A 10,273-nucleotide genomic window follows, 5' to 3' on the forward strand; every position below is an offset into this window, starting at 1 on the left:
CAGGTTGTACTGTGCGTTATCTTAGCTGCTAATCTGGCTTACATCCCATCATCCCCATGTGGAATTTAAGCCCCTTTGATTCTTGCATACTTTCTCACAGCTGCATACATTTCCACTGTAGTCATCGTTTTTCGTTGCCTGGCTATATCCTGAAAGAAAAACAACAATGGGAGATAAATCTAACTCAGTGTATACTATTTCTGAAGGTCAACATGGTAAATATGAAGCAAGAAAATGACGTTGAAAAAAAGTTGAATTTTCGTTTTCATGTGGATTATTTTTTTTAAGTTAAAAAATGCAATACATCTGAATTTTAAATATCAAGCACTTTTACCTTTGAGCAGGGGGATCCTTTTCGTGCCAGCACCTACTGCAACACGGGACCTCGGTTTATACGGTCTCATCTGAAGGACCAATCTCCACGTCCCACGGTGCGGTTCGAACCCGCGGCATAAGGATCAATTCCTTACTTAGAGACTCTAGAGCAGACACTCTAATCACTGCGCCACGCGGGCGACACCTTGGTCATAGCTTTTGCACCAGAACACAGTTGCTTTCAAAATAAAGTTTATTTTAATTTATTTGGTAGTTATTTTCAAAGAAAATCCTGTTTATTCTTCAAAATCGTTTCAAAGCGATTTTCATTCTGCAATTTTTTGCTACTTTTCCAGTGTTCGGAGGCATTCTAACTGTGGTAAGACACTGACAGTAAGATAATGCTAATTAAGTGACAAACCAAAGATCAAATGAGCTGTTTTAACCGAACCATGCATGTACATGTATACGTGCATTTCTCTTTGTAAGACAGATCTACTAAATTCAATGAAATTTCATTCATAAACAAGTAAATACCGAAATGTCCTCATTATGGAGGCACATTTTCATAAACAGGATATTGTAAAAATGACATACTACAAAGAAAGGGGTACCTGATAGGGGACATGTATTGCTTATGCAATACTCTAAGGATGCTTGTTTATTTTTATCTGTTGTTTGATCCTGACTGTTCAAGAAAAGAAAAAAAAACATGCAGAAAAAAGAATAATGAAATATATTTTTCAACCTCTCTTTAACAAAATCTTAATATGCACTGATTTCCTTAATGTTTTGGGCAACATGAAATTTTAAAAACACATGTTCTAGAAGAAGGAAATCCTTATATTTCGTGCATGTGTATTTGTGTACCTTTTTAAAAAGGCTCAAAGAGCAAATGCTATAGCCAATCGTGCGGTATGCGTAAGTTTTTCAGAATATGGTCCACAACTCAAGAATCCCTTGTCCAACCATTGTCAATTATTTCACAGGGTATCCTTGAAACTATACTAAAACTAAACCCTTCCTTAAGAAAGGGAAATAATCATATAAAGACTAAGGCCATCAAATCTCTTGTGAGTTGATGCATCTTAGGAATTCACATCACGTTTAATCAAAAGAAGGTCACTGTCACCTACTTTCTGAATTCTGCAGTCATTAGTTTTCAAATTGATTTGGAGGCATATTTTGGACTCTTTAAGGCCTATGATCATCAAACTTTGTCAGTTGATGGATCTTGGGTCTTCAAACAAGATCAACTTAAAAGGAGTGAATTTAGTGGCTTTTCTTCTCCAAAACATTTTAGGACATAATGTCAGATACTTAAGAATCATCAATCTTTGTAAGTTGATGCATTTTTGGGGCCTGTAAAATATTTACTGAAAAGTATCTTTGAAAGGTATAGGCAACATGTTCAAGGAATATTACTATTTGACAAAAATATCATAAAAAAGTAAATTACAAAGAAGAATAATAATTTCTCATTATTTAAATTTGTGAAAATATGAGAAAAAAACCTTTTCTGAGAGAAAATAGAATCTAGTAAATAGTTTTTCTTATATTAAAATATAAGATGAAATTCTTGGGACTCAAACCCTAGCAATAAAAATCTGACATACCATACTGCATTAGGGATATCCGATCTTCAGCCAGAAACTCCAAAAATCAATATTTAATTTGAAATGCATCAAAATGAAGCTTGAAAATAATTTTTTCATGCAACAATTTTCATTTTATTCATCTTTATAAGATTCAAGGTTTTTGGAAGTTTTAAAAAAAGGTGTCATAAAAGTTGACATTTGTACCCTATAAAAGGAAAAAAAATTAATACAGTTTGAGAAAAATAAGATTTTCTTGAATCCATGCTTAGATACCAATGCTAATTAGCATGATATGAAATACTAAGTGATTTGTAGTGTCTTGCAATGATAGCAAGAACCTTTTGCACTATGTACTGATAGTTCGTCCTTTCTTGTCGAAGATGACCATAATAACATCTCCTCTGTTAAGTTGTGTTGTGAATAGGAAGATGGCTGATGAGTCCTATCTTCGCATGGAACGTCCTTCCACAAACTGGGCATGAAGGTCGTAGTGGAGTGTCAACAGAGGCTGCTCTCTCTTTACGCCTTGTGCGTTTTTGCTCTGCCAGGAGCTGTAGATATATGACGGAAATAGAAGATAAAAAATACCAAATAATTGTAAAATCATGACAATTTCTCTGAATGCCTGGATACCTATCGTTTTTTAACCTAAAATATATTTGTTGATCAATTTGCAATTAGAAAATGCATTGCAGAAAATCCAGTTTGCTTTTTCTGCAAAAATATTGGAGGTTTGGCAATTTTCCCATATAATATGATTAACTTTAATCTTTAACTTTAAAGAAATACTGTGGATAAATTTACATAACTTTGTGGATTCAGAGATACTTTTATGAATATTTTTGATTACTTAGCTGCTAATTTTATAAACCCGAGGATCTGACTACCTTAATTGCGAATAACGCACTGTCCTCTATGCTACATGGCTCATGGTGACTTAAATGTTTGTGATATGACTCTTGTCAACTGAATGAACTTGAAGTATTTCTCGGAATGATGCAAATGTTTGTTATAAAAGTGTACTATTGAGGTATATTGGCTTTTCTCTTCATGTTTTTGAAAACCTAAAAATGTATATTTTACTGAAAACTTTAAGGATTATTTTTCAAAAATAAGGAGCGGAGACCCACTCAAAATGAAAATTTTTTGTTAAAGTATGAGAAAATGATCATTTTTGTTCTTTTTATTGTGTGAATGCTTTTTCATAGGCAAATATTTTCAGTCTTTGTGAGATTTTTTGTAAATTGTAGAGATTTCACAAGTAAACTTAAATATTAGATGAAATATAAAATAAAATTTGGATATAATTGAGATTAGATTTTCCACTTCATATCTGTCGCACTAGAGACACTTCTTTCGCCTTATCCCCCCGTCTTCTTGTGATGAATCATTTTGTTTCAGTCACATTTGAATTTCCTTATTTTCCTATTGGAAATCTCCAGCGTCTGTCTAATCACGATCTTTGAAGGACAAGTATTTATATTCCGCGCTCTTTAAATATCTCAGTTACCAAACATCCTCTGCAAGAGTGCACAATTGTGAGCTTCATTGTGAAGTGTTTTTCGAATTAATATTACCTTATTGAATATAGCAAATTACAAACTATGTGCAACTGCACATTCGTTAGGACAAAAGACAATGTATCTTTGTTTTTTGAATATAACCTGATGCTGGGAAATTTTAATTTTGTGACAATAGATTTTGATAGATCATAAAATCAGGTATGTTAACTCTTAAGATATGCCTTCATTTTCTAATCACTGATAGGTATTATTGAACTTAGAATTACAGTTTCGAAGAAGAGCTGTTTTTGGTGCAATCTTACCTCCTTTTATATAATTCAATGCAATTTCCCCCATTTTATATTTGAAATATTGTATCTACCGGTATATTTTTTAAAGGTTTTAAAAATTCATTTACAGGTACAATTTTCAAACCAAATTGCAATTAAATTAAAAAAATGATTTGAGGGGCTAGTTGCGATGAATTGGTAGAAATATTTCATCAAACATTTAAAATTTTATTGCTTTCTTGAACAAAGTGGGCTAACGATGATATAGGTATGTATAGCATTGAAATATGATTACATAAAATTAAAGAAGCAAATTTTTTTGATGTTTTTTGTAATTTTTAAAGTAAGAAGACCAGCATACATAACTGATGAGTTTAAATACCGGTACGTATCGGATGAGGTGAATTATTGTATTTATCAAATAACTTTTACCAAACACACTACTTTAGCCCGAATTCCTTAAGGACAGATGATACAAACAAACTTTTGTCAAAGAATTTGAAAATAACAACTAGAGTCATGTTTAAATCAGTAAAATTAATAACTTTCTCTGAGTACTTTTTAATTTTTAATTCAAATTTGCATAAAAATGAAATTTGAAATGAAAAATATTTGTATAGATTAATAAGGATAATTTCAGGAGGGCAGACTTTCGAACATCACAGAAGGTTTACAATTTCTTAATATTCTAAAAATTTATTAATAGCATAATTTGCAATTAAATCATGCCAAAAAATGTATACCAATCCAGGCATCCATTTTTATGTTTGTATCATCTGTCCTTAAAAATATGTTTTAGAAGAGGTATAATGCATCAATTTCGCATTACTGAGGGTCAGTCATTAGTACTGTTTAAATATTTACGGAATAAGAAAAAAGACAAAATCATATTTTTCTTATAATTTAGTAAGAAGGAACTTCAAGTCTTAAAGGTTGAGATATAGAGGTACAGAGTATATATGAAGAAAACAACCCGTCTATTATTCTACTATTTCAGCTCTTACAAAATACATACCGGTAGTTACTTATTCTTTATACTTAATTTACAGAATGGACCACATTCCCCGCCTATCAGAGATCCTCTATGTAGGTCTGAGTCGTTTTGAGATAGGGACACCAAGTGAATTGACCATCAGAAGGGATGTAAGTGACGTGGAAGACTTGCTACATAGAAAACGTACAAAAAGAAAAAATGAATGTCCAGTCAGACTTATGCTTAGCGGTAGTCATAGGGAGGGATTCAGGTTAAATTCATCTGACATGGATTACATGTCATGGGTTGATTGTTTTAAAGTAATTAATGACCTTTGTCAGTTAAGAGATTACAATCCATCAATTCATCATAATATTATGCTGATGGAGGACACAGATATATCGCCAGGTTTTGTTAGATTACAGCTCTTAACGCCGCCACGTTCTGATTACTTAAGATCGTTATTCATTATATTAAATGATAGATTTTATATATCAAATTTGTTATGGAGACAATGGACCTTTCATAATTTTTTTTCTAATTATAATCTACAAAGTTCATGTCTTCATGGTCCTTGCACGAGTGGTTACAAGGGAACTATTCAATATGATCATACACTTTGTGTGTTCTGCAAATATTGGCCAAGTACTACTGGAAACTGGATAAAAAGATGCCTTAGCCACAAATGTCCTTCTGCAAATGTACTTAAAGACATTTTAAACAATGGTTATCACTGTGTGGCTATTGGGAGTAAATGTACCACCAGTAGAAATGATTTAGAGTGGAGATTATCCTTTTCTATGGCTGAGCTAAAACTAGTGTACACTATGAACCATACTCAGTTTACATGTTATGGATTACTTAAAATATTTCTCAGTGAAGTAATCAATAAAAACGTGGAGGAACCATTACTTTGTTCATACTTCATGAAGACTACAATGTTCTGGTTAATACAGGTCGGACATATGAACTGGTGTCGTACCAATCTGCTGGAATGCTTTTGGATGTGTTTTAAGTATCTCATTCTCTGTGTGTATCGTGGTAAATTCGAGAATTTTTTTATTCCGCAGAACAATATGTTTTTGAACAAAATTGTCGGGGTTGCACGTGAATCTCTTCTAGAACAACTTTATCAGTATTACAGGTTAGGCGTGTCCAGTCTACTCCTTAGTCCGACACTCAGATCTATCCTTGAGCCAGCTCTTTCCGATCTGACATCAGTGATCCCCTCATTAGAAGGACATTGTAACGATATTGCATGTATTGATCGTTGTGTCAGAAATGAACTTTCGCTTTTCGGTAAATTTTTTTATGACTTGGAAGACATTTCTTTGTTTTTAAAATCTGTAGACACTTTGTTACAATTGTCACTGTCACCATATCAATCAGTAACAATACAGTACTGGACAGCTGAGTGTCTTGCTCTAGCAGCCTTCATGATTGTAAACAGTGTCCAATATTTTAAGCATAAATATGTATACTGTTTGGACAGAAAACTTTGTAGCATGTTGAAATTGTCATCTCAGATAGGAACCATCTGCCATTCACTGTATTTAGCTTTGTATTACTATAGGACAGGGAGATATAATGAAGCACTGTATATAACTAACCTGACTAAACGAAGACTTTCAGAGCCCCATGTTATGCATAGCGATATTAGAGACAGTTATAGATATAGGGAATGTATGAGTGGTCTGTCTTTGTCTGAAAGAATTAAAGGTGCTTGGACAGTGTCAATTAGACTTCATCCTAAGATATGCTATATTGAAGAATTAACATTAGAACAGTCGGTTGTAATTGAAAAAATAATGACTTTATATATTCCTCCATCTGTATTAGTACAGATGTTGTCAGTGTTATCGCACTATAAACTGGGTAATAGATCCCAGTGTTCACAGTCACTGACAGACCTACACACACTGCTGTTCTATGATGAAGGGACTTGTGTGCCTTTATTCACCAGAGACATATCCTGGCAGATACTGGGGATCTGTCAGCAAGTTGTGGGGGACTTACATGGGGCTTTACGGTCTTATCGAGAATCGCTTAAAGAGAATCCACGTCATAAATTGCAGAAAGCTACAAAACTTAGAATAGAGTACATACAAGATGAACTGTGTAGGAATTTACGTGAATAACTTTAAATTTTTGAAACCATGATATCAATTTTGCAATTTATTACAAAAGGCATCCAAAGTGAGGACAAAGAAAACTATGTGCAAAGTATTTGATAAACCTCCAAAATGAAGAAAAAGATTTGAAATATACTTTGTTGGTTTGCTACAAATTACCTGTATTTATGACATAAATGTACATATGATTGTTTTCTACATTCAAACACTAAAAGTTTACATTAGGTTTTCATACTTGCCTGCCTTTATTATTACAGAAGTGCATTATGGAATTTCAGAGATACATGTAAATGTAAAGGGATTTACTGTTGTCTTATTGGGGTCTAATTAATTAATAATATGCAATGACTTAATTATTTGATAAAAAGGACAATATACAGGTTATCTGAAGACTAACCAGGTCTGGATTTTATTTTTATATAATGCAATGATTTTATATTGATTGTATTTTACTGTTAGCAAAATCAAAATTGTTTTACATGCAATTCAATAATGAGATGAATGTTCAATTTCAGTATTCATTTATTGCATTTTTTTTTAATAAATCATGGATATTTTTTGCAAATATTCTGCATTGATATTTATTTACTCTTTTCAATTCAAAATTTGATGAAATCCACAAACTTTACATACTGTCATACATGCCTGTTTACAAATATGTCATAAGGTTTCAATGATTATTTTAAGAATTTTTTATTAATTGACATTTTGTATCAATAATTCAATAATTCATCAAGTTTTCTTTTTCTTTCCTTAAAATTCCCTCTTCACATCTTTCTTTGCTCCCTTACCACGTAGGTTTAATGACAAGCCACTTTTACCTTTTTTTTAAAGAAAAAATATATTCTAAAATATTTTCATTATTCTACATTATTACTTCTCACAAAAACTTGCAAATTAGGTATTTATTTTTACATCCAATACTAAAATTTTATTTACAATTTCTTGAAAATATATTCTGAATAAATTAGAGACAAAAAATATCTTTATGAATTATGGAAATGACGGAGTTTTCCGAATTTTTATATTACATGTTGTTTTAAGATTCTTGTTGAAAAAAATAAAAGGGTTTAAATTTGCTGCTGTTCAGTACAATTTTAGTTCTGTTCAAACATTGTATAAAAAAAATCAGCAACTGGAAATATTTCCACAAAATTATGCTTCAGTTTACAAACTTACTTAAAATTATTATGAACAATTTATTTGAAACTGCATATTAAGTTTGGGGAAAATCATTTTGCAAAGTTTCTTTGAAACTTAGTTTACCTGAATTTAAGTTAAGAAAAACGAGGTCAGGGTAAATGAAAGGTCAGGGCCAAATTTTTATTTGCCCAACAATAGCTTTTACTCATATTCATCAAGATATGAAGTTTGTTAAAACATATCATGAATAGTTTCTCTAAAATGGCATAAATGAAAATTTAAGAAAAGTATAGTCAAGGTCGATGTGAAATAAGATGCCAACGGGCAAAGAAATGCTCTTCTGATAAAGTGTTCAACACCATTACTTCAAATCAAATATTTATAAAGTCATGAAATTCCAAAAGAAGGTCACTGTGACCTACCTTTTGTTTAACATGCTTCTAGAAAGTAGATGCATCAATTGACAAAGTTTAGTGATTCTCAGTCCACCCAGTTAACCCCTGGCCCTAGGGCCACACATTTCACAATTTTGGAAGAGGTAACCTTGCTCTTCACGACGATGTGTTTTATTCGTCATTCAAATTCCCAGTAACAAAGAAGTAGATATTCACAGCATAATTGTAATTTCACTAAGTTATCAATAGAGCACCCTTATTGACACAATATTAATATGTAGGACTCAAAAGTGCGATGGAACTCCAAAGTCCGATGGTCACGCCAAAGTCCGATGGTCTGCGCCAAACCCCGATGGTTTGACACGACAAAATTCGATTACTCGGAAAACAGTTAACGTTTATGATGTCAAAGTGCTACTGCTTAAAAAGGCGATGCCGCGCCATGCCAAGGGCCGATTGTTTAAAATAAATACAAATAAAAATTAAATGCAAAGATTAACCGTCATCTTTTTGATATAGCTGCGAGACTAGCCGTATTCAGTCGAAAAGTGCGTAATACTCATTAACTATAACCTAAATATCTTGGGTGGATGCAGGACTAATCCAAATCAGTCGAGGACTAGGCTAACTCGAAAATCTTTCGGGTGGGTTCGAAGAACCACATAATTAATCCAAAGGTGTTCAAGGACTAATCCTTATCTGTCGAGTGGTGTGTGAGGACTAATCCTAATCAATGCCTCTAGTGGGTGAAAACAATAAGAAAAATCAGTAAAATTGTGTAGACAGACGAATACTGATTTTGAATGCAGAAAATGGCATGACGTCGGAGTATTGTGACGTCATAAACATTGATTGACTGTTCCTCCGCACCATCGGACCTTGGCGTATCAGACCATCGAACTTTAGCGGAACGCGTCTCATAGGAAACTAGTCATCAGACTTTGACGTGATCATCATGGAGACTTTGGCGTCCGTAATGACATAGAGCCATCGGGGTTTGTCGCAGACCATCGGGGTTTAGCAAGACCATCGGACTTTGGCGTCACCATTGCACTTTGGAGTCTTGCATTTATATTCCCATTCAACTATATTTTATTCATACAGACTATGTGAAGATTAAGTTTTAGAGGATAAAAAGAAAGGAAAAACCTTTGTGACTTAAACAATATCATAATGGAATGTGGATATAACAACCTCACGGACTTTAAAATTTGATGACATAAGGAAATTTGCAACGTATTTTAAAATTTAGCAATGTTTAAATAGCATGGTTAATATGCAAGCTCTCATATGCCCGCATATATCCATATAAAAATAAAATATTGTCTCTGAAAAGAGTGTCAGAAAACCAGGTAAAGGCAAAAGGTATGAAATTAAAAAATAAAGTGTTGAAATTGATAACATACATATTCTTTGTGAATCCTCCCCTTGTGGTTATTTACATTATACATGTAGTTAAAATAAGGAAACAAAATACAAGAAAATGACAAATTTATAAAAAATATTCTATTTTCAACCTAAATAAAAGCATGGAAAAACAAGATACAGAGAAAGGAAGTTAAATCGAAAGAAAGGGTGGTTAAAAGAAAACCGAAATAAAAATATTGATTAATAAAAAGGGAAGTAGAAAATATAAAATTAGAAAAAAAACTCGCAGAATCCTTCTTTTGAACCTTTATCTGATTATGGGATATCCAAGATAACGAGCGGAGAAAAAATAGCAGAGGAATAGGCGGTCGACAGAAATTAAATAAAAACCAATAGAAAGAGACAGGGGATAAATATTGAGATTGCAGCCGGGTAATTGGTCAGTGTCACAAACCACGTGCACTGTTTTTAAAAAAAGCATGTCGATAAACCGACTCTCCTATTACTCTGCAATGATATTAAATATATAACAGTTGAGAATTCTAAATTAGTATTTT

At 32.6% G+C, this 10,273-nt stretch overlaps 1 protein-coding gene across 2 annotated transcripts; it reads left to right on the forward strand.

Moving 5' to 3' along the window:
* The first annotated feature begins 3,473 nt into the window (after positions 1-3,473).
* LOC134256391 (uncharacterized) lies at positions 3,474-6,891 on the forward strand. Of its 2 annotated transcripts, none has more exons than XM_062739039.1 (2): positions 3,474-3,634; positions 4,755-6,891. In XM_062739039.1, the coding sequence occupies exon 2, from the start codon at positions 4,756-4,758 to the stop codon at positions 6,814-6,816; it is 2,061 nt and encodes a 686-aa protein (XP_062595023.1). In that variant the 5' UTR covers positions 3,474-3,634; position 4,755; the 3' UTR covers positions 6,817-6,891. The 2 variants fall into 2 exon arrangements, with proteins under 2 accessions (XP_062595023.1, XP_062595024.1); XM_062739040.1 differs by lacking the exon at positions 3,474-3,634 and adding an exon at positions 3,872-3,973.
* The last annotated feature ends 3,382 nt before the right edge of the window (positions 6,892-10,273 follow it).

Source organism: Saccostrea cucullata, unplaced genomic scaffold (genome assembly GCF_032062105.1).
Source record: "Saccostrea cucullata isolate Sc308-1 unplaced genomic scaffold, CSIRO_AGI_Scuc_v1 ctg2800, whole genome shotgun sequence".
NCBI classification, from domain to species: domain Eukaryota; kingdom Metazoa; phylum Mollusca; class Bivalvia; order Ostreida; family Ostreidae; genus Saccostrea; species Saccostrea cuccullata.